This window comes from Papio anubis, chromosome 10 (genome assembly GCF_008728515.1).
Source record: "Papio anubis isolate 15944 chromosome 10, Panubis1.0, whole genome shotgun sequence".
NCBI lineage: Eukaryota > Metazoa > Chordata > Mammalia > Primates > Cercopithecidae > Papio > Papio anubis.
In genome coordinates this window covers 93,596,356-93,617,907 of record NC_044985.1, presented here as the reverse complement: position 1 = coordinate 93,617,907, position 21,552 = coordinate 93,596,356, and the positions used below count along the sequence as shown (strand labels likewise).

The 21,552-nt window shown below is 37.4% G+C and overlaps 1 protein-coding gene across 15 annotated transcripts in view; it reads right to left on the bottom strand.

The window, feature by feature from the left end:
* Positions 1–21,552, bottom strand: part of UNC80 (unc-80 homolog, NALCN channel complex subunit) — a 228,096-nt gene that overhangs the window by 162,254 nt on the left and 44,290 nt on the right. For 13 of the 15 annotated variants that reach the window (XM_031651893.1, XM_021923939.2, XM_003907896.5 and 10 more), the window contains exons 8-18: positions 21,142–21,403; positions 19,912–20,046; positions 17,935–18,151; positions 17,093–17,233; positions 15,770–16,038; positions 14,363–14,731; positions 8,668–8,814; positions 5,347–5,494; positions 4,210–4,358; positions 1,622–1,788; positions 779–877 (exon numbers count right to left, since the gene is read on the bottom strand). In XM_031651893.1, the coding sequence (XP_031507753.1) occupies positions 779–877; positions 1,622–1,788; positions 4,210–4,358; positions 5,347–5,494; positions 8,668–8,814; positions 14,363–14,731; positions 15,770–16,038; positions 17,093–17,233; positions 17,935–18,151; positions 19,912–20,046; positions 21,142–21,403 (2,103 nt within the window). The remainder of the gene's footprint in view (positions 1–778; positions 878–1,621; positions 1,789–4,209; positions 4,359–5,346; positions 5,495–8,667; positions 8,815–14,362; positions 14,732–15,769; positions 16,039–17,092; positions 17,234–17,934; positions 18,152–19,911; positions 20,047–21,141; positions 21,404–21,552) is intronic. The other 2 variants (XM_021923937.2, XM_021923930.2) reach the window with 1 other exon arrangement.

Here is a 21,552-nt window from a genome sequence, read left to right as displayed (position 1 = left end):
ACCATAATACCTAGAATATACTGCAGGATCCCTAGAAGAAAAATCACTTAATACTGAGTAAGGTTTTGGGAAGCAGAATGGTATACCTTAAACGAAGTACAGGTTTTCACTCCACTTGTGGATTAGTAGTTCTCAAACAGAGAAAAAATACAAATAAAACTTGCATAGAACTAGGCTGTACAATTAGTGTCTACACTAACCCTTATATTTTCCGAGGACACTAATTTAAATATGTTTTTTATTTTTCCATTACGAAAAGTGTAGATTAACTGATGTCAGAGGACACTGGAATGGATCTCAAGAGAGGACCAAGGTATAATGGGGTACAGTCTATGCTTCAGCTAAATGTAAGCACTGGAAAAGTTTTTGTTACTTCTTTTGAGAAAAGCTTCATTAAGTATATTGACAGCCATTCATACATTTAATTTTTAAAAAAAATTATAAGAGATTTTAAGCAAGAAACTGGAGGACACTCCCAGCCCACCTGGTATATATACTATTTTTCAAGGTGTATCTTCAGTAGTGTGCATGAAAAGCAGAAGCGAGGGAGAGATTGGAGATGGGAAATGTAGTTAGGGAGGCTTCTCATAGGTACAGACTGGTTATTTGTGATTTGGCCTGGAGAGGTTAGTGGCATTGGGAATGAAATGTAAAGGGTAGAAACAAGGCAAAGTTCAAAGGAGATGAAAAACAAAGAAATAGCAGTTTGGAAAACAGAAATTCTTCCACAGTGAAGTGCACAGCCCCCTGCAATGGAGACAAAGCCAACGCTACTTACTGCTCTGGAGTCTGTGAGGGGCGACCGGACATGAAGCTGCGACATTCCTCAGGTGCAGAGGATACCTGGCCTTTATCCACAATGCTTCCCGCCTCTGACCTATGCAAATGGTGCATTCCAACAATTATAGCAGAGCAGGATAGCAACTCTTAATACTTCATACACTTCATAAACAAAAACATTCTGTTGTAGACAACTTTGCTGCTTGTGAACTTTATGTCACCAGGAATCTATGTTGTTTGGAATTTATACCGCACCATTAACTCATGACTTAGCAGCCTTTTTGCTTCACAATATCACCATTATTGCAAACAGAGTCATTAACTGCAAGCAGGATTTTAAGTTCAGGAGTTTATTTTAATTTTTAGGTAGGAGTTAATATACAATAGGCATAAAATAAATATGTTTACTAGAAGGAAAAACAACAGGCTATTACTTAGCCATTTGTCTTTTGCCACATTTAGAATAGAATTTACTGAATAGGATCATATGGTATCAGTAATTGCTTTCCCTTTCTGAATAAAAGTGTAAATTATGTACAGAAGAGACTAAAACAGGTAGCATTTTACCATTTAATTAAGAGCTACGACGTGAAGTTCAAGTATATGAAAATTCAAGAACAACTGAGCTCTAATTCATATTACAGGTGGCATTTATTTGACAGTAAATTCATTCCCTTTCTAAGCTGCAGCTGCACCACACCAGTGAAACCACTTATGCAAGATAATTTTACCATTCCTATACTGAAGTTTCACCACAGGAACCACACAGACAGTACAACAGCAGATTCTATTCTACTGACATAAGGCAAACACTCATATTCAGAGAGTTCAAGCTTCCAACCTTTTACTGCCTGCAGGCTTAGATTCCTGTTCATTCTCCTCCACCTTTTTCCCTGGTGCTAACTTCTCCGCACTATCAAGCAAAGCGCTGAGGGCCACTCTCCTGAAGACATTCCCGTGAGCCTCTTTGATAAACTGGACCAGCTGACGAATGTCACAATACAGTCCCTGTTTGGAGGCAAGAAGGAAGTTGGGGAAAGAAAGATAGCTGTGCGATTAAATAGTTTTTCCAGGTAGAGAGGAAGAAAGTAATTCCTTAGGCTTAGATGAGCATTGGAATTATTAAGACAGGACAGTTTACTACTGGTGAAGCTGGTGGTATACTCCCTCTACAATGTTCCTATAGAAGAACATTACCAAGGCCTTTGCTGGTCATCCTTGGTATGAAAAAGGATGGTTATCACGCTTCATTCAGAAAGTTGGCTGCATCATTAGAATACATTAATTTACATTTTAAACTATTGGATTCCCAAGCTTTAATTTTCTCTTTTAATTATAACTTCTGAAGAGATGCCTGCAAAGAAAAAGGTAGTCAAAAATTTGTTTACATTAGAGATTTTGGTCCCTGTTTAGCTTCTCCAAATTTTCTGCACCATTATGACAAAATATATTAAGTCCTTTAGACACTTCTACCAAAGACAGATTAATCAAAAGATGATGCGTTTTGCTGGACAGATTTAGCAAATTACATATATGTTGTAGCCCATTTGAACATGAACTTGACTACAAACTCAAGGTGATGTAGGGCTATTAAAACCAATATATTGGTGAATCAATATTTTAAAATATATGCTGGACTTTTACTTGAGAAATTAAACTTTGTATCCAGCATTTCTCCTCTCTCTCTGCTCATTAAGAAGGCAGTTACTGTATTTTTTTGCCTTAGGAAAAGTTCATGGTAAGGCAGAATGCAGAAGTCTAAAGAACACTTACCTCGATAGTTTTGGTTTTCAAAACCGAAGACCACTGGGACAATTATGTCCATAATTTTTAGGAAAGTAGAAGGTAGGACCCTTGGGGAAAACATGGATGGAGAACCCTTTGGGTTCGGTGGGAAGCAGGGCCCTGTGCCCCTCACTCTGCTCTGCAGTAGTTCCCTCTAGGAATGGGGCAAGACTCCAAAAAGGAAAGATTCCAAACTCACCAGAGGGTGCACAGCCCTAAGCACACAGCGAAGAGTACTATGTGAAACCAGAGGTGTAGACTAATAATTGAGACCTGTGGAACCTCCCCAGGCTCTAGATGCTACCTAAGACTTGGGGGTCTTTACACAACACTGTGAAGTGGGAAACCCCTAGAATGACAGAAGTTTGATGTCCCACTGTTCTTACGGGATGGGAGTTCAAAGTCAAACTTAAGAAGATTCCTTTTTTAAAAAATTAAGAAATACAGTATTTTTCTATACACGAGTTCGTAAAAAAAAGATGTATAAGCAGTCATGTATATCATAATCAACCTGTTAAATTACTTTTGCTATGACCAAATTGCATGCATGGATGGTACCTGTGTTACACTCAAGCTCCAAGAAACTTGCTGGGTTGGCTTTGGCTGTCAGCAAAGTTCAATTCCTTTAGTTTGGGATTTTATCCTGTTTATCTCAAGTTAAATGAATTGTTTCAATAGTTATAATAGCTTAAAATAATTTCCTTGATTTGGGTACATTAGCTGATAGGGTCCACATGTGCAAATGGGCTGATTTCTGCATAGGAGTCATAATATCTAACAGACTGGTAGGATAGAGAAATGCTACTTTGCCTCCCAAAGATACCTGAATTCACCTGCTTGTGTCAGGTTTTTCAGCCTTAATGTACATTTTAGTATCCCAAACCACAATCTTCTTGGTGGTAATTAAGCACTAGCCTTTTAATTTTTTTATTTCTATAGGTTTTGGGGAACAGATGGTATTTGGTTATATGAGTAAGCTCGTTAATGGTGATTTGTGAGATTTTAGTGCACCCATCCCCCAAGCAGTAAAAACTGAACTAGATTTGTAGTCTTTTATCCCTCAACTCCTTCCCACCCTCCCCCTGAATCCCCAAAGTCTATTGTGTCATTCTTATGCCTTTAGCACTAGCCTTTTATAACCTGGTTCTTCCCTATCCTATTGTGACTTTAGTGGTTTAATTAACAGTCTTTCAAGACAAGTAGCTAAAAGATTACAGACAGTGCTTAATAAAAGAAAACAAAACCAATTTTAGCAGCATATTTGCATTAATTTTTAAAGTAAATATGATTTCAAATAATGCTTGGGATAACATTCTTCAGTATTTTATGAACTAACAAACTGTGCTCTAGAACCTTCTTTCTGAAGGGCTCAACATACTTCACAATTATTTCACCAAACACTCCATAACCTTTGAGATGGGAGAGGAAGATAGGTTAATTTACAAATAGGATAATGAGTAACAAGGAGAAGAAAAGTGTTATGGCTCCATTATGACTTACTGGTGACACCAGGGAAAACAGATATTTAAACTTTAAGGTGTAGACTTTTAGATTTCAACTTCTCTTACTCATAGCCATGACAATGACTACTTTTCTCAGGGCAGAGACTGAGACCTCCTGTGGGAAGAGAGGAGAGCTTCTCACCAGATTCTCGGGGCTGTGCAATTCATGTGTGGTTGAAGCGCAGCGTGTGATGAGGGATTTAAACATGGCACTGACGATAATGCCTTCCACATTTTGGGCTGTGGATTTGTTGTCCACTGTAGTGAAGTTATTTCCAAACCCAGCCTTGTCTGGAATGCAAAGGCACAAATTAAAGACAATGTTTCCTTTAAGCTACACAATGGGTAGGAGTAAGGCAGTGCTTGACACCCAGGAATTAGTGAAGTGCTACATGAAATACAGAAACAAGGAATTAAAGATGACCCTGGTTTAATAATCTGTAGGCAGACCTGGAAATAAATGAATCACAGTGTCCTTCAGAGCCTTTACTATGATACAACCAATTACATTTCCGGAATGGTTTTGTTGATAAATCTTAGCAAAGGAATGGAAACCAACTCTTAACTTTAGGAAAGACTTTTAGGCTTAGAGTAGTTTTTAAATAGGTGATTACTTACAAAAAAAAAAAAAAAAAAAAAAAAAAAAAGCTCCTAAATGACCCCTCAAGGGAGAGTTCATTTTCAAGCTTTCTGGTGGTGAGAAATGCTACTTTCTCAATGGAAATTGTTCAGTCTGTCTGAAGTGGAATAAGGTGAGGCTAACCAGGTAACTGGGAAGAGAGAAGGAAAAGTCAGGCAGGAGCCCTGCAGGGAAGCTCACATAGGCCCCGGAAAAGACAGAGTCCTGCCAAGAATTTCAGAGTTCTTCCAGAGATTTCTTGGGCAGGTGGAGAGGGGAAACCTCCCACCTTCCTCAGAGCCACCTCCTTTTTGCAATATGATCACTGTCTCAGAGATCATACAACAGAAGGTTATATGAGAGAGAGGAGTCCCATAAGCGGTAGTATAAAAATTGAGGGGCTAGATGAGAACTCCACAAGCTTTACCAAACTTTCATTTACTGTGGTAAGTTGTCCTCAGAGAGCCTCCAAAATGTGTCATCAGAGATAATGTGCAAGCTTTTCTTGTTTATACACTATACATACACCCACACACATGCATGGACACATACATATCTTTTCCTCTAAATTCTACCTCCACAAATTTAATGTCCCCTTGAAACACTACCTGCTTCACCTCACAGCGACTTCTCCTAGAACTTGGGTGCAGCTTTACTTACTGTCAGTCACTGGCTCCATACAAAATCCTAGCAAAGCATGCAAGAAGTCCACTACATTATTGAGAGAGTCCTTGTTCACATAGTCCCTCATGGTTTGTCGGAACTGCATCTTATCTAGCTTGTATAGCTTAGTGAGGCAGTTCTGGGCCTGCAATGAAGGAAGAAAAGTGAAAACGTCACAAGTACCAGCATAAGCTACAGATACAGGTAATCTGAGACAGAAGCCTTCAGAAGGCAAGGGTTTCCAACCACCCCACTGGCCGGTGACAGGCAACTCTGCTAGCCCCTCTTGTGTGAGTAAGATGTGAGCAGAGACAGACTGAGAAGTCTGAGGGTGTTTACATTGAGAACAACTGCTCCATAGGAAAAACCCCAAAGCTCAAAACTAAGGTCTAATGCTGGTCCCAGAAATATTTCAGTATTTTCACCAAGATCGAGATTTTAAGATCTTAATGAAAAAAACCTCAAAGTTTGAAATTTAGGTAAGTGATAGAATTGACAAGCCATGTTTAGAAAACCTCAAAGGCTTTGTGCAGTGGGAAGATGTGTACCACACTACATCTGAATAAAAGAGATAGAAGAATGTCTATACAATGGAATGAAATGGGGCAATGACCGAAGTCTCTGGGTTGAGGGGAAAAGGGGTAAGGATCAAGAGAGAAGGGGTGGCTTAGTGAGGGCCACTTTAATTACAGATGGAGAACTTTGGACAACCAGGCACAGGCACTGAAGTCAGATTAGGGAAAGCAATTCCTGAGAATTAGGATTTTATTAGTGCCCTTAAGTGTGGTCCAGAAGAAAATTTAGTTATATCATCATTTTGACAAATCAAGGCCCAGGAAAAAAGCCTTGGAAATTTTGAGAGAGAAAAAAAAGATTATAAAAGACTGAAACTTGGAATTAGCAATAGGCTTCTTGGTATAACCTTGTTATAATCTCTCCATCTGTATTGCAAAGTCAGACGGATTGATACGTTTTTCACTTTTCCTTTATTATGTCCTAGATTTGAAATTAGGTATTTTTATTCCCAGGGAGTTTACAAGTTTCCAGATATTGAACAAACTCATTTTTTATTGCAAAATAAATGCTGCTAGCTATAAAATGAAGTTTGCAAAGCACTTAGGTAAAATATATTTTGCATGAAGAGGTATTTAATTGTCATTCCATAAAGAATTTGTGAAGATGTTTATTGTAGCATTTATAAAGCTCTTTAAAACCCTGAGTTGGCAGGCCCTGAAGTACAAATTATTCTGTGTTTTCTACAAAATACACCGAAAAAGGCATAATATCAAATCTTCTCTTTAGAGGATATTAAAATGTTTGTATGGTCTGTATGAGTTCAGTGGGAAGTTTAAGCAAGCATAAGAATATCAAACTTTAAATACTTAAATTCTGAAAGAATATCCTAAATTTCTTCAAAAGATATAAAACTTTTAAGAAATAAATTCCTTTTCAATAATTGGGGACTACCAGCTAATGATTAGGTTAATACTCTAAGATACGTTGAGGCATTATATGATGAAATTGCTGGGCACTTCGACGAATATCGTTGGAATAACCTTCTGTTTCTTGGAAGAAAAAAGGCTACGGAGAGGACCTTGTCTGGTAAAGGTGAGAAATATTCTTAGTATCTTAAAAGTTAAGTAGTTTCTGAAAGGTCATTGGTAGAGAAATCTGAAAATATTTAGCTTCTGGAACTGGACATTTCTCAAGGAAAATTTCCCGAATTTCTATCTCTTGGACAATGTGTTTGCTGAACATAAATAAGCAAATATAATATTGATAATAAGCATTGAACAGAATAAGATAATAGAGGAATTGTCCCATAAGTCAAATCAATTAGACAGGTAGAACACTGGCTGGATGCCCTCATAGGAAGTGTTCAGGGGAGGAAAGTATGATGAACTAGGTGATAACAACAACTCCTCAAATGGCTTCTGATCCAACTCACCCTGCTTTCTGTGAATCCAGAAAGACAAATTTTGGATATCAGAGCCAGTTTATACTTCCAACTAAAGCACGACACTTTTTATTATGTTTATTTATTATGTTTTAGTGTTTCATGTCATGAAATTGGTCTTCTGTATGGGGAGTGATGTGGTTTATTTGTCTTTGAAGGCATTTATTCATACTGTAATAGAATTTAAAATCAAAGATAAAAAATCATATACACATGTGCAAAGATGGGGAAGATGCCAGCTTTCTATAGCCTTATTAATTATTATTTTCAATTTTTGGCCTCAAATTCTAGATCTTGGTCAAAATTTTCAAGTTTCAAAATTTAGAAGCTAATAGTGCAAATGTAACCCCCATATACACATAATAAATGAAAATAACACAACATAATATAAAAGAGTAAAACAGAAAAGGATAGATAGATGGATAGATGAGAGATGATAAATCAAGCAAGAAAGTCAGCATGCTAATATTGTGTGAACATTTCATGACAAAACCTAATATCAAGGAAAAACAGGCTGGCATTAGATTTTGACATGATCCTAAAACTCTGCCAAGATATGCCAAACAATTTCCAGGACTCAAATTTGCATGAAACTCTTATTTTTAAGAGAATATTTTCTTAAGATTTTAATTCAAACATACATATGAAGCAACCATCCCAGCTTAGACTGTGGAAGTAGGTTATTGTTCAAATTGAAAAAGAAAATTAACAGTCAGCAGAGGCAAATAAAAATGAGCTGGAAGACCATTTCCAGTACAGAATTATGTTTGGCAAGCACAAATGCAGAGTTTCAAGTTTCACACAGTTGACAAGGACATGATCTCAAATATTCAGAAGGCAAGGTTCATTCTCAAATAAAGCAGCCAGAAAATGACTGGCTACTTTTACAGTCCTGTTTTGTCCCAATAAGGGCCATTTTCCATGTCTTAGGATGGACAACAAACCAGGTCCTAAAACTTTGACCCCTTTCTCCAATATGCAGTATGCTTCTGCAGTACCCAGGCAGATGATTAAAGAGTCATTTGTTACAGGCCATCAAAAGCTTGCTAAATGTGTTCATCTGTGCAAAAGTTCTTTCAAGCTGCAATTCACACATTCCAATTATATATACTTCCACTAATTGGGATTTGGTCTGCCCTAGGCAGGAAGCAGAAATGTTTTCCCAATTAAACTTTCCTAAGCCTGGGTTTTAGATATCTTGAGATATCTCATGAGAATCTCCTCACACCAAAACAGCATTAATTACCCCTACAAAATATAATATTTTTCAGGGAACACTGACCCTCATTGTCAAAGGACTCATTCTTAAACAGAAAGGAAGGAAGAGGGAGAGGAAATGGAGTCTACTTTAATTCTCTTACATTCTCTCGGAATACCTGGTGTCTCAGACGATCTCCAGAGAGCCCTCGATGTCCTTCTCCACAACCATAGGCACATCCCAAAGACTTCACTATTTTGATGAGCATTGTTAGAGCAAGCCTATGGTTGCTTACAGGTGTACTTTCATCCTGGTACCCACAAATAAGAAAGGAAGAAAAGTCTGTTTACTTTGTCACTGAGGTCCTTTCACTAAGGTTCTATTGTATGATTAAATCAAGTTTATATGTTTTACAGGGAGCACTTGCAATTCGGAAAACGGAATTGTAATGGGCTCAACAAACAGGCCTGCTTCTTCCAAAAATTTAGCATTATGATTTAAAAGAAAAATCTGGGTCAGCGCAGGGCTCACCAATCCCAGACCTTTGGGAGGCCGAAAGAGGGCGGATCACAGGTCAGGAGATCAGACCATCCTGGCTAACCCGGCGAAACCCCGCTCTCACTTAAAAATGGACAAAACTAGCCGGGCGAGGTGGGCGGCTTCAGTCCCAGCTACCGGGAGGCTGGAGGCAGGAGAATGGCTGGAACCCGGGAGGCGGAGCTTGCAGTGAGCTGAGATCCCGCCACACTTCCAGCCTGGGCGCATAGAGACAGAGACTCTTGTCTCAAAAAAAAAAAAAAAAAAAAAAAAAATCTATGTATTTTGAACACCCCCTGTTTCTAGAGAATATCAGTAGAGACCCCTTTGTTAGAAGACATGCTTTTTATATCCTTGACTGCTGTCAGACAACCACCTAAAGAGAGACAGTGGAGACTATCAGTGATGAAAGCAATTAAGTTTTATTAAAAACTACCCTCATTGGTAGGCTTCTCATACACCAGGCAAGGATTACTGCCGAGTTTCTGGATCTGATCAAAGTCTGGAACTTTGAAATTTCATGGCAACTTCTGACATTTTTGAGGGCTTTTTTTTCTAATTGTATACTTTACTGTATTATAATACACATGCACAAGCAAAGTGAGACTATACAGAACTTTATAAACACTTTCAGCTTGATTCTTCCCTTGAGGATAAATAGGAAGACCCCCTGAGACAAGTCATGAGAATTGATATCATCCTCTCTTTTGCCCAATTTAATCTTTGTTATTAGTGGAGAACATGGCTTCCATAAAAGGAACTTCCTTGAATTATTTCCGAAGAAGCATAAGGAAGCAGTTGCCAAGAAATGATGCAGAGCCCAGTGTGGAAGAGTCACTTTCTTTAGGAAGCTGCAGCCTGTCTCAGTCCTTCTACCACATTCTATCATCAGCATGTACACCATAAACCTGGATTCCAGCACTTGGTCCTTAACTGCACATGATGTTAGATAAGTTAACTAATCTCTTTGTGTTTTTGTTTCCTTACCTATGAATTAAGGATTCTAATAGCTGCCTTTCCTACTTCATAGGTTTACTATGCAGAGCAAATTAAATAATGGATGAGAATTGTTTTGCAAATTGTAAGGGACTTTTCCGTAGCCACATGATTGGGTTGACGCATAAACTTTGGAACCAGATATAAGTACTCAAATGTGCGTGTGGTATGGAAGGAATAGGGGCTTATCTATACATTAGCATGGGCTTTACTATAAGATTGACTTTCTCCTTCCCTAATGTTATCCAGTTGGTCCCCCTTTTCTTATCTGTAAGCTTTTGTAGTGGAGGTGGTACTGAACTCCAGATATTCCCCCTTGGCACTACAGCATTCATTCTCTGAGCTATTCGAAGTACTGATGGCTCACTGCCCTCAGATGAGTGCCTCTGAAGGCCACAGCTAGAGAGCTGCCTCACCCAACATGATACTCTCTTCCTGGAGGCAGTCTACCTCTAATGACTGGACAGGGCCATAAAGGGACCCCAGACGTGTTTGCTAAAAAGGTCTCTTTGCATCACCTGGGGACTACTTAAAGAGTCATCCCAGCTTCAGAGCTCTCTGTGATTAGCTTAGGCCTCTATTACAACTACACTGCAGTTCAATTTCTCCCTATGCCCCATCCTGCTTCTTCATATCTAACAGAGGTTAATCCTGTGAGGACACTCCCATAAATTGCCTGCACACATATCTTCATGTTGGAGTCTGTTTCCAGGGAGCCCTACTTAAGATAGCTCAGAAGGTTGCAAATAGAAGACTCAAACTTATCAACTTCTGTGTGTATATAGGTTGACTATCCTTATTCAAAATGCTTGGACTAGAAATATTTTGGATTTCAGATTTTTTCAGATTTTGGAATATTTGCATATATATAATGAGATGGGAATAGGACCCAAGTCTAAACACAAAATTCATTTATGCTTCACATAGGCCTTATATACACAAGCTGAAGATAATTTTATATAATTTAATAATTTTGTGCACGAAATAAAGTTTTGTTTGCATTTTATCTGTGACTTGTCACATGAGGTCAAGTATGGAATTTTCTACTTGTGGCTTTACGTTGGAACTCAAAAAGTTTCAGATCTTGGAGAATTTTAGATTTCAGATTTTTGGATTTTTAGTTTGAATTCTGATTTTAGTTTCAACCTTTACTAACTATATAACCTTGGACAAACTGCTTAACCTACCTGTGACTTACAAAATCAGAATCATAATATCTGTTTCACAGAGTTGTGAGAATTAGAGTCAAAACATGAAAGGCACATAATAGCAAAACTAATTATTATCAATGATTAATAATGTCAAAACTAATTAATTAAAAATAATAATTAATATTATTTTAATAAATAATATTAAAAATAATAATAAAAGTGTGGGGCACTGCTTTCCTCTGGAGCACCTTTATGCAAATTAGAAAAGGCACCCCTCTAGGTGGAGAATTAGAAGAAGATGAGCCCTCTGAATGGATGCAAGCCTTTGGTGAGTGGTTCCAAAAGTGGAGGTTGGACTGGATTTCAATCCTCACTGGCCTCTTTAGTCAACGGACTTTGTTTACGGGGCTCTGTACAGGCTACAAAGCCTTATGCAGCAGTGCCTCAGAAAAGGTTATCCTGAGCAAGGGCTTATTTGGAAGACTGATTTACGCATATTTTAAAATTATTACAAGCTCCTTTAAAAATTGTCTAGCTCTGAAAGCTCTTTGTAAATATCTATTCAGGTTTTTATTTCTTTAGACCTTCAGATGTCCTTGGAATTCAGATTGCTTTCATAGGAGAATTCAGAAAGACGTAGCAACTTACAGGCAAAAAAACTGAAGATATTAAATAACATTCCAAGCACTCAGTACAAGTTGTGGCAAATATAGAAATGGAAATTAGATCTTCCTTTCTGTCTTAATCAATTCCTATGCTTCTGTTATTATTAAGTTGCAAAATTAGATAAACCTTCTGATTCCACTGAAGATAACAGATGGGTTTGGGGCAGAACAGACCTTTGTGAATCACAAACAGAAGGCACTTGACCCACCATCAGGTTTTATTTTATAAACTATTTGTACTAAAAAGAATATTATTTTGGGAACTAACTATGAAACATATATATCTTGGTGGCTGTATTGGAGACCACATAATCTGACTTTAAAAATCCCATACTGATGAAAAGTGATAACTTTGGTCAGAATAACATCTATTACATCAAGCTATAGATTCTAGATAATATATAGGTTCTAAATAGTCAAGATACTTGTAGGTTTTCAATAAAAATGTGGTTAAAATGCCACTTGGATAAAATTTCAAAACTAAAAAAGGAAAAGCACAAATGAAAACGAAACACTAATTATGAACCTCAGAGATCCTTAGCATACACACAAAACCTCATCAGTTTAGTTGGAACATCTAAGCTTTGCTGACAAAAGCTTATCAATATTTCATAATATTCTCTTTTTTCTTTTTAATTTCCCTTGAATATTATAATGGGCAAAATACCATTTCTAATTTCTTTGTTGAGACAGAGTTGATAGGTAAAGAATGGAAATTCAGTAGGAATCTCACCAGTCTCTGTGTTTGTAAATTTGGTCCTTATAACTTGTATTTGTTTGCTAATGCCTAAGTAATTGATCACTGAATGATTCTTTAGATCTTAGCATCTCCAATCAAATCTCTTGTGATCTGTATCATTATTTAGATAATTTTCATTTACAGTCAGATCTGAGGTTCCTCGCATTGTCCTCAGTGATGGATAAGGTGCTAAGGTGTTGGGAAACTTAAAAACCAATAAAGTTTATTAGAATTGCCTTATGATTAATATGATTAAGGCAGGAGAAGAAAATCCTAAAGAAAAGATTCAACAACCAAGATTATGGGAGCAAGAATATTTGGATCAGAGTCCATGAATATTGGGAAGACAGGAGTAAACAATAAAATGAAGAAACCAGATGATAAATGCATATTAAACACGTGTCAAGTGGGACTCCAAAGAAATGAGGAAGAAATTGTGAAAGAGGAAGGAGTATTGCAACACTTGCTCAGATGTGAAAATCTTATCGCATGTAAGAAAAATGGACAATTTATATTTTATACAATATATATCTAGATGGTATATATCTAGAACTCTACACAGTATAACTTCACATGTGTAAACACTTGACATGATGTGTACAGTATTTGCTAGAGATTAAAATCTTGTTGATTTCAATTTCTGAATATCATTTTCTAGCTAAAACCACAAATTGAGATTAGTGTAAGTTATGTGAACTTAAGCTGTAGTAATTTGTATTTAAAATTAAAGAAGAAAACCAATTATTGATGTTAAGAAATCATATACCAGATGTTGACGAGGCAGAGGGAATTAAATTTAGGAACAATTAATAATAGAAAGACTAAAGCCACCAGGATGTGCCACATTGAGACATGAGAGGACTGAGTGAGACTAAGAGAGTTATTCCCACTTCAAACCAACACCAACTAATCAAGCAAAATTCTTCCCTTGCTTTCTCCTTAACTGTGGTTGAAGCTGGCTTCCATAAATGTGTTACTTAAAAGAAAAAACTTTATATTGAGGAAAAATTATACTGCTTGTTATGGGCTGAATATTTGTGCATTCGCAAAATTTACATGTTGAAGCTGTAACCGCTCAAACTGATGGTATTTGAAGATGGGTCTTTGGGAGGTAATTAGGGTTAAGTGAGGTCATGATGGTGGGGCCTCGTCTAGTGGGATTGGGCCCATATAAGAAGAGACACAAGAAAGCTCTTTTGCTCTCTCTCTCTTTTGCTTTCTCTGTATGCATAAAGAAGAGGCCATGTGAGCACACAATAAGACAGTGGTCACCTCTAAAGCAAGAGAAGAGGCTTCCGACTAAAATTAAACCTGACAGCACTTGGACTTCCCAGCCTCCAGAATCATAAGAAATAAATTTCTACTGTTTAAGTCATTCAGTCTATGGTATTTTGTTATGGCAGCTTGAGAAAACTAAGACATTCCTCAATCAGGTCAGAGTCTAAAAGTTTTGAGAAAGGTTATACTTGATGTCAGACTGAGAATTATGGCAATATAGCATAACTGAAATGTTCTCTTGCAGAAATAACATGACTAGAGAATTAGCTCTAACACTGCTTGAACTGCAATAGATATTGGATTTAGAGTATAGTTTCATCTAACTGTTTCTACTAATGCCTACTGAGAACCTAATGAAGAGATTTCTCCACTCTCCACTTTTTTGCTCTAGTGACTAGGTGCTGTTCAGAGTCAATAAACTGCTGGCAAGCAAGCTTTAGAAAGAAATTAGTATGACATTTCATGAGGACACATAAGGTGGTTCAGTCATACCTTCTCTTGGTTCTTATCATTCTTCTCATAAGGGCCGCCTCCACCTCCTCCACCTCCTCCTCCATCACCTCCTCCGCCTCCTCCATCTCCACCTCCTCCTTCTTCTCCTCCGCCATCTCCAGCTCCACTAACAGCAGGGCCTCCAAATCCACAGGTGGAACTTCCAGATACTCCTTTGAACTGGAAAGCTCCCTCACTTGGTCTCTTTTCCAAAGTTTCATTTTCCTTGTTTTCACTCTTCTTTCTATTCTTTTCTACACACGGCACCACACCAAGTTGAAGCAAGCATTCCACAATATTTAGCGCCACGTCACAGATACGAGAGCTGATGTCATGATTAAGGACAAGATAAACAGCCTTCAGAACTACCTGAGGAAGACAATATAAACACTGCATGATTAAGTTACCTGCACTCCCTCTTCCTAAAGAGATTTGGTTATTATGTTTAATCCATTTCCTTAGGCTAGTCTATGAAATTGGGTAGAAATAATTTAGACAATTGTCAAATTTTCCTATAAAAGTTGCCATGGAATCTTGTGTATTTTCTTAATAGAGAGTATAAGTCACCGAAAGTATTAAAAATATATACACGTATTATCTCATGTAAACTTTCCAAAACATGCTATGATATCAACAATTAATGAGGATATTGAAGCATAGTGAGTTAATGGGAGAGTAATTATTTGTCCAAATGGAAACTTGTTCTATTGATTTTTTAAAATAAAAGTGTTTTAATCCCCTGCTTTTCATTCATTACTAATAATGGATAAAGAACAGTGATTTCCTTTTGCTCGTTCATGACTGTATCATTATTCATACTTCATTTAAAGTACAAAATATTTGCATGTTTAAATTATGTTCCTTTATTGGTTTTAATACAGTAAATTATTTGCTAAGCCAGGATTCCTAATGTGCAATAAAAATTTTGTGAAATATAATTGTAAAATATAACAACCCCTTCATTTGCTAATAACTATACTCAAGATAGGCACTCTTGAGAATGCAAGCTTAAATCTTTTAAGAACTTTTATTCATTTTTTTTTCTGGCTACACAGGAGGTTTGTAGTCCTGTTGATATCAAAATAAAATAAGTGAATAATTTTTTGCCCTCATTCTAGACAAAAGAGACTTATTAAACACATACACATGTATATTCAGGATTCACTAATGGTTTTGGATTATAAAAATATTCTGAGATCTGATCAAATGTAATGCAATGCTTGAAAAAAAAAGTAAGGTGCACCTATGATGGTTGACACATTGGTGAATTTTTTCAATGGGTGGCTTTTTCATTTCAAGGTTTGATAATTTCTAAGAATCTATAGGCCCATTTTATACAACGTTGCAAAAATGCACCAAATAATTAATATCTGTCTAACTTTGGTAAGAAAAATTCTTGCTTCTTACAGAAAGATCAAGCATTCCATTCTTGTGGACAAAGTTATTGGTCCCATCAATATGTTCTGTGTCCTCTAGGTAGCTGTAGTTTATGCAGGAGTCTGTGAGGCTTCGAGGTAGGTTAGCACATGCCAGAGGTTCATGTGGCATCTCCGGGATAGGCACCTGGTTGCAGAGTTTCCTCATATGTTCATTGAAAAAGTCTGCGTAGCCTACGTTAAATGACGCCAAAGTGGTATTGAAGGTCGCAACTGTGATGGTGGAGATCTGAGATCGCACTAATAAAATGAAAGCAATGTCTTAGCTCTTCCTACATTAACCTACAATATCAGTTAGACATTTATACTATTACTTCAATCATGACCACAATAACAGCTGAGTTTTTGAAAATATTTAACTTATAGTCTCAAAGTTATTCTCAACTCTCATGGGACTACTGAAGCTACTAAGGCCATATGATGTGTGGAAAATATTAAAAGTTGTAGAAAAATGTGAATTATAACTAGCTTCCTTAAGGCTGAGATTAGGATTTAACTTCTGCTAACACTGACTTAGTTTAGTTGATCAGAATAGATGAATTTTACCCACTGTTAGATGATAGATTATACTGATACAAACTATTTGTTTATAGCATTTTTATCTAGTATATTAAGGAACAACAAACATGAATAATTTTTTTCTCCTTTGGCTAAAAGTAACTGAATATAAATTTGTCATGGTAACTAACAGATGTCATTGAATATTTGAAATACAGTGCAGATCAAAGAGGGACTAAATTTATGCTTCCATGAGAACATAAGAAAAAAATCAATTATTCTGTTAAAAGTACAGAATGAGAACCTGTCTTGGATTACACCCAGAGACACATGTTTGTTCCACATAAAACACACAAGAACTTATCTAAAATAGAAGCTGTCTGAAAAAAAAAAAAAAAAAAATTGGTGGCCTTGGAAGGCAGTGACTTTCCTCCTGCTGAAGGTATACAAGCCCTTCAGAGGGATCTCATAGAGGGGATTGAAGCACTGAATCTAGATGTCTTCCAAGGTCTCTTTCAGCCCTGTGGGTCTATGATCTTTTGAGAACAAATATGAATGGCTTGTCCTTGCTATCCCTCTGAGAGGTATGGTGTTTACAGTGCGGTATTAAATAGTTCTTGCTGCTAAGGATATGCTAAGAATGGCTAACAAGTAAATTACCAAGCAATACAGCACAAGAATGCCAGTTTTCAGAAAACACAGGAAGCAGATTACAATGGGAAAGTAACATGGTGTAAGGACAGAAAACAAGAAAAGAAATCTGAACTCCTGCCCGTAGGCCTCACCTCCTACCCACCTTCCTTGACGGTGTTTTCTCCATGGCTGTTGGAGGGGTCCGGCAGGTCGCTTACCAGGGTGTGATGGGAGTGGGAATGCCTGGCACTCAGACTCTCCATCTCAGTGGCTGCATCTGAACTGCCTCGCCGGGTCAATTTCCCTGGGATGAATAAGAGCACCCCACAAGAGAGTTTTAAAATCTGAAAGGTTTTCTGCCAAGATATTGTCTTTCCTAAGGACAGCAGGGAGAGTGCGGAGCTGTTAGGAAAAGTGTGAAACACAGACAACAAAGCAAGAACTGAACTTGCCATGGGGATACTCAGGGTCAGGATGATTGATGAAGCTGCCTGTGATAAGGTCAGCTCCAATCTTAGCCAAATGTCAGAAAACATCTGTTGTTGCCCAGCTAGCTGTCAGCTCCCAACTTTAAACTGGTCTATTTAATATGCAATCCAGAAAGAAAAAAAATATATATATATATATAGCTATATATATTATATATATATATCTTTGTTGTTTTTTGAAAAATAAATCCAAGTTTAATAAATATCTGCTGTCTAGATTCACAATGGAAATTAATGCACAGAGCGCCCTAAGGCCACGTTTCTTTGTCTAGAATGATATAAGAAATAAGATTGTTACCTGTCTAATTTCACAGAACTCTTGCATAATTACTTCAATTATCTGGATTTATTCAGCTGTGAAAACACAGCATAATTTTGGTACTGGAGAACCTGCATTTGAGCCCCAGATTTCTTGGCTGAACTGTTCGAGAAAGATTCAAATTTGCCCAGGAGCCCTAGATCCAGTTCTAAACAGGCCACTTAAACTCTGCCCTATTTTGGAAGGACTCCTGGTCACCTAAAATGGTGGTTTGCCAGCCTCCTTTCTCAATTCCTCGCCTGTCTTCTCCCAGCCCAGAGAAACTTCCAAAGGAGAATGCGCTGCGCGTGGGGGACACATCCAGGTGGTCCTCGTGAAGCAGAAAGGGCACTCCCATTCTCCGTGGCCTCCTCTTGCCTGTGTGGTGGAATGGAATGGAGCCTTTCCTCTCTCGGTCTTCTTTGCGACTCTTGAACTACAGTGATGAAAGGTGTAGAATTAGGGACAGGGCAAAGAAAACATTACAATCTGCTTCCCAAGGGGCTCCATGATCTGCAATAAAATATAAGAAATGTTCCAGGAAGAGGAGACCCAGAAAGTCACTGAATATCATCCAATAGAAATTGGAGAAATTTCATGTTAAAAGAGTGAAAGAAACTAAGTAAAAGGTCACTTATTCCATGGGTCTTTCTCCTGGGTTGGGTTAGACTAGTGGTTTGCAAAGTGTGGTCCCTGGACCAGCAGCATCAGCATCACTTGGGAACTTATTAGAAATGCAAACTCTCAGACATATTGTATCAGACCCTCAGCAGCTGAGGTCCAGCAATGTGTGTTTTAACAGGCCTGGTAGGTAATTCTGACGCACACTAAAGTTTGCAAATCACACGGTTAGAGTCACTACTTGAACCAGCCTGTCTTTTTCTGTTCCATTTTTCATGATAGTGATCCATTGTTCCAATTAGCCAACTTTAAATGTGTGCCACTGTTTGTAATTTCTCCTCATTTTGCAGGTAAGAAATTGACCCTTAGAAATTTTAGGTAGCTTGCCCAAGATTGAGTCCAAACTCAAAAGTAGGTCTTCTAGTTAAACACTTCATATTTTTCTGCCATTACTCTGCCTCTCTTTTTTGTAAGTATATGGAGATAAACAGCAAATAATATGTGTAGACCTATGTATATGTATATATATAATGGTTTGTTTTCTCTTTTCCAAAACTGTTAGTTTAATAACAGAAACTAACTTATAAAGAGTCAAAGAAGATACAGACCATACATTGCCACAAACTCACTATTCCTACCAAACAAGTTCAAAACCAAGTGCAACTAAAAGTTTAGAATTGCTAGGGAAGCTTTTAAAATATAACAATTCCTTAGCCTACCTTCAGCAATTCTGGCTTAATTGGTCTGGGATTGAGCCTGAAGATTTTTTAAAGCTCCTTAAAAATTATCATATGCAGCCAGTATTGAAAACTATTTTTTCCTTTCAAATAATCAATGTTTTAAGAAAATTGATGGCTGTTGTCTTTTGTTGCATCATTAACAAAGGCAGAAAACTGCTTACTTAGCAACACTTTCAGCTCATAATAGGTCAATATCGTGTTATTTGTTCTTTGTTGGCATAATTAAACTAACAGTTTTGGAAAAGAGAAAGCAAACCACTATATATATACATATACATAGGTCTACATATATTATTTTCTGCTTATCTCCATATACTTACAAAAAAGAGGCAGAGTAATGGCAGAAAAATATGAAGTATTTAACTAGAAGACCTACTTTTGAGTTTGGACTCAATCTTGGGCAAGCTACCTAAAATTTCTAAGGGTCAATTTCTTACCTGCAAAATGAGGAGAATAAGGATGTCATTGGATTAAATGAGAACTACTTATAAAAAGTACTTGATAAAAATGAGTTGAACCATACAAATGAAAGTTACCATCAATGTTACCACAATTATTTCCACCACCACACTGCTTTACACTGCTTTATGCATATGATCAGGATTGAGCTTCACGACAACCCTGTGGAGCATTTAGAATAGGAAGTTCACTCATACACACAGAGGGACTTGCACAGGGGTATGCTGCAAGTCAGTGTTACATCTAGGAGCTGACTTCGGTTCCTAAGGTCCCTTTCCCACCCCACCCCATACCGCAGTATGATCAGAAACATCTCATGTCCCACTGACATTTTTTATTTACCAAAATATCAAAGAGCATAAGCATTTCTACTCACCTTTTTAAAAATATTCATGCCCAGGTCTGAAGAAAGATCTGGGACTGCAGACCTACGCAGATTGGTCAGTGAAACTTTGGAAAAGGCCTCAGAGCTAAGAGATTTTTCCTCCTCATTACACTTCATGGTGAGATCCTTAATAAAGGAAGACAATGATCAAGGACTTAGGACTTTACATCCAAATACTTTTCTTATTGAAATGTCACATTTTTAATAGGGATGCGCTACTGCTTTGATACCTTTGAACAATTGAATTTGTATGTCTGGACTTCTGGAATCCAAATTCTGCTAGTGAGAATATGTATTTCATATTAATTGTAATTCCTGTTTGGAGTTTTCAGCAGTGAGGTCATGTAGCCCCAGATCTAGAATGCTAAGAAAATAGAGAGAAGATGGATCTCTCTCTCTTTTTTTTTTTTTTTAATTAAAAAGAGTGTTTTTTTTCCATTGAATGATTCAGTAAAGCAGATATCCACCTAGGCAGAATATCTACTACTAAACAGATTATATTTCTTTTTAACTCTGCTGTTGCTCATGTTTGTTTTCAGAATATACAGAAACAAATTTCAGACTCAGCCAATTCACATTTAAGTAAATCCAAACAACTGGAACACACTACAAGTCACATTTTTCTCTATATTTTCAACACCTGGTGTTGATGAGAAAGGGGGCAAGAACAAGTGTTCAAGTTGATATTAGGTCATTCATTTATCAAAAAGCAATTGTCATGAGGATATCACCATATCAGTACACATTCAGTTTACTTCTCCAAACATTTATAATAAATAGCAAGACTATCAAAATGCAGTATTCCTAGTGATGACATTAAGACACTAAAAAATGTTGAGTTATGCAAAAGAGGTTACACCATGTTTAGTAAAATCCTATGTCACAGATTTTATGATATTGGTAATCAACAGATTAAATGTCAGAACTCTCTGTTAATTACTACTTTGATTATCCATTAGACCCAATTTTCCACTATTCTAGATAAACAAAGACTTATACTAAATTAGCATGTGTAAGAGGTGCACTTCTTCAAATGATTAAGTGCTAAAGGGCAGCAAAGGTCAAGCGTGCAAGATGGAAGGCAAAAGATAATAGCAACAGTGTAACCCACCAACCAAAAAGTCAGCACTAGAGTACATAAGAGCTGGATGCACAGAGAAAAAAAGAATCCATTATGGCAAAGTTGCTGGTTTGAATGACAATGAACTGAGTTTTTCTTACTTGCGTTTTGTGGGTGTTCACTAGTGAAGGAGCTGCCGCCACCATGGAGCTACTCCTGGGTCTGGGCAGGAGAGGAATATCTGGCTCTGGAGGCTTTTCTGGCTTCTCTTCCAACATATGTCGCAGCCTTTGTAGATAATACATCAGAGACCACTGAGTGCCTTCCTCAGACCAATGGGGCTGAAGTAGGCAGCGCAGAACAGCAACGTCGAAGTAGGTGGCATAGCGGGACCTTTGGCACGGAGGTATCACAAGAGAGGCCCTGTTCCCAATGGCAGAAAGAAGATAATTATACTGGCAATCAAGCTTTCAGAGGGGCAGCACAGCATGGCTTATAGCTCTACTTTTCTCATTTGTTTAGTTATTCATTTACTTGTTTCTTATGTGGCTTACTCTAATATCCTTCCAACT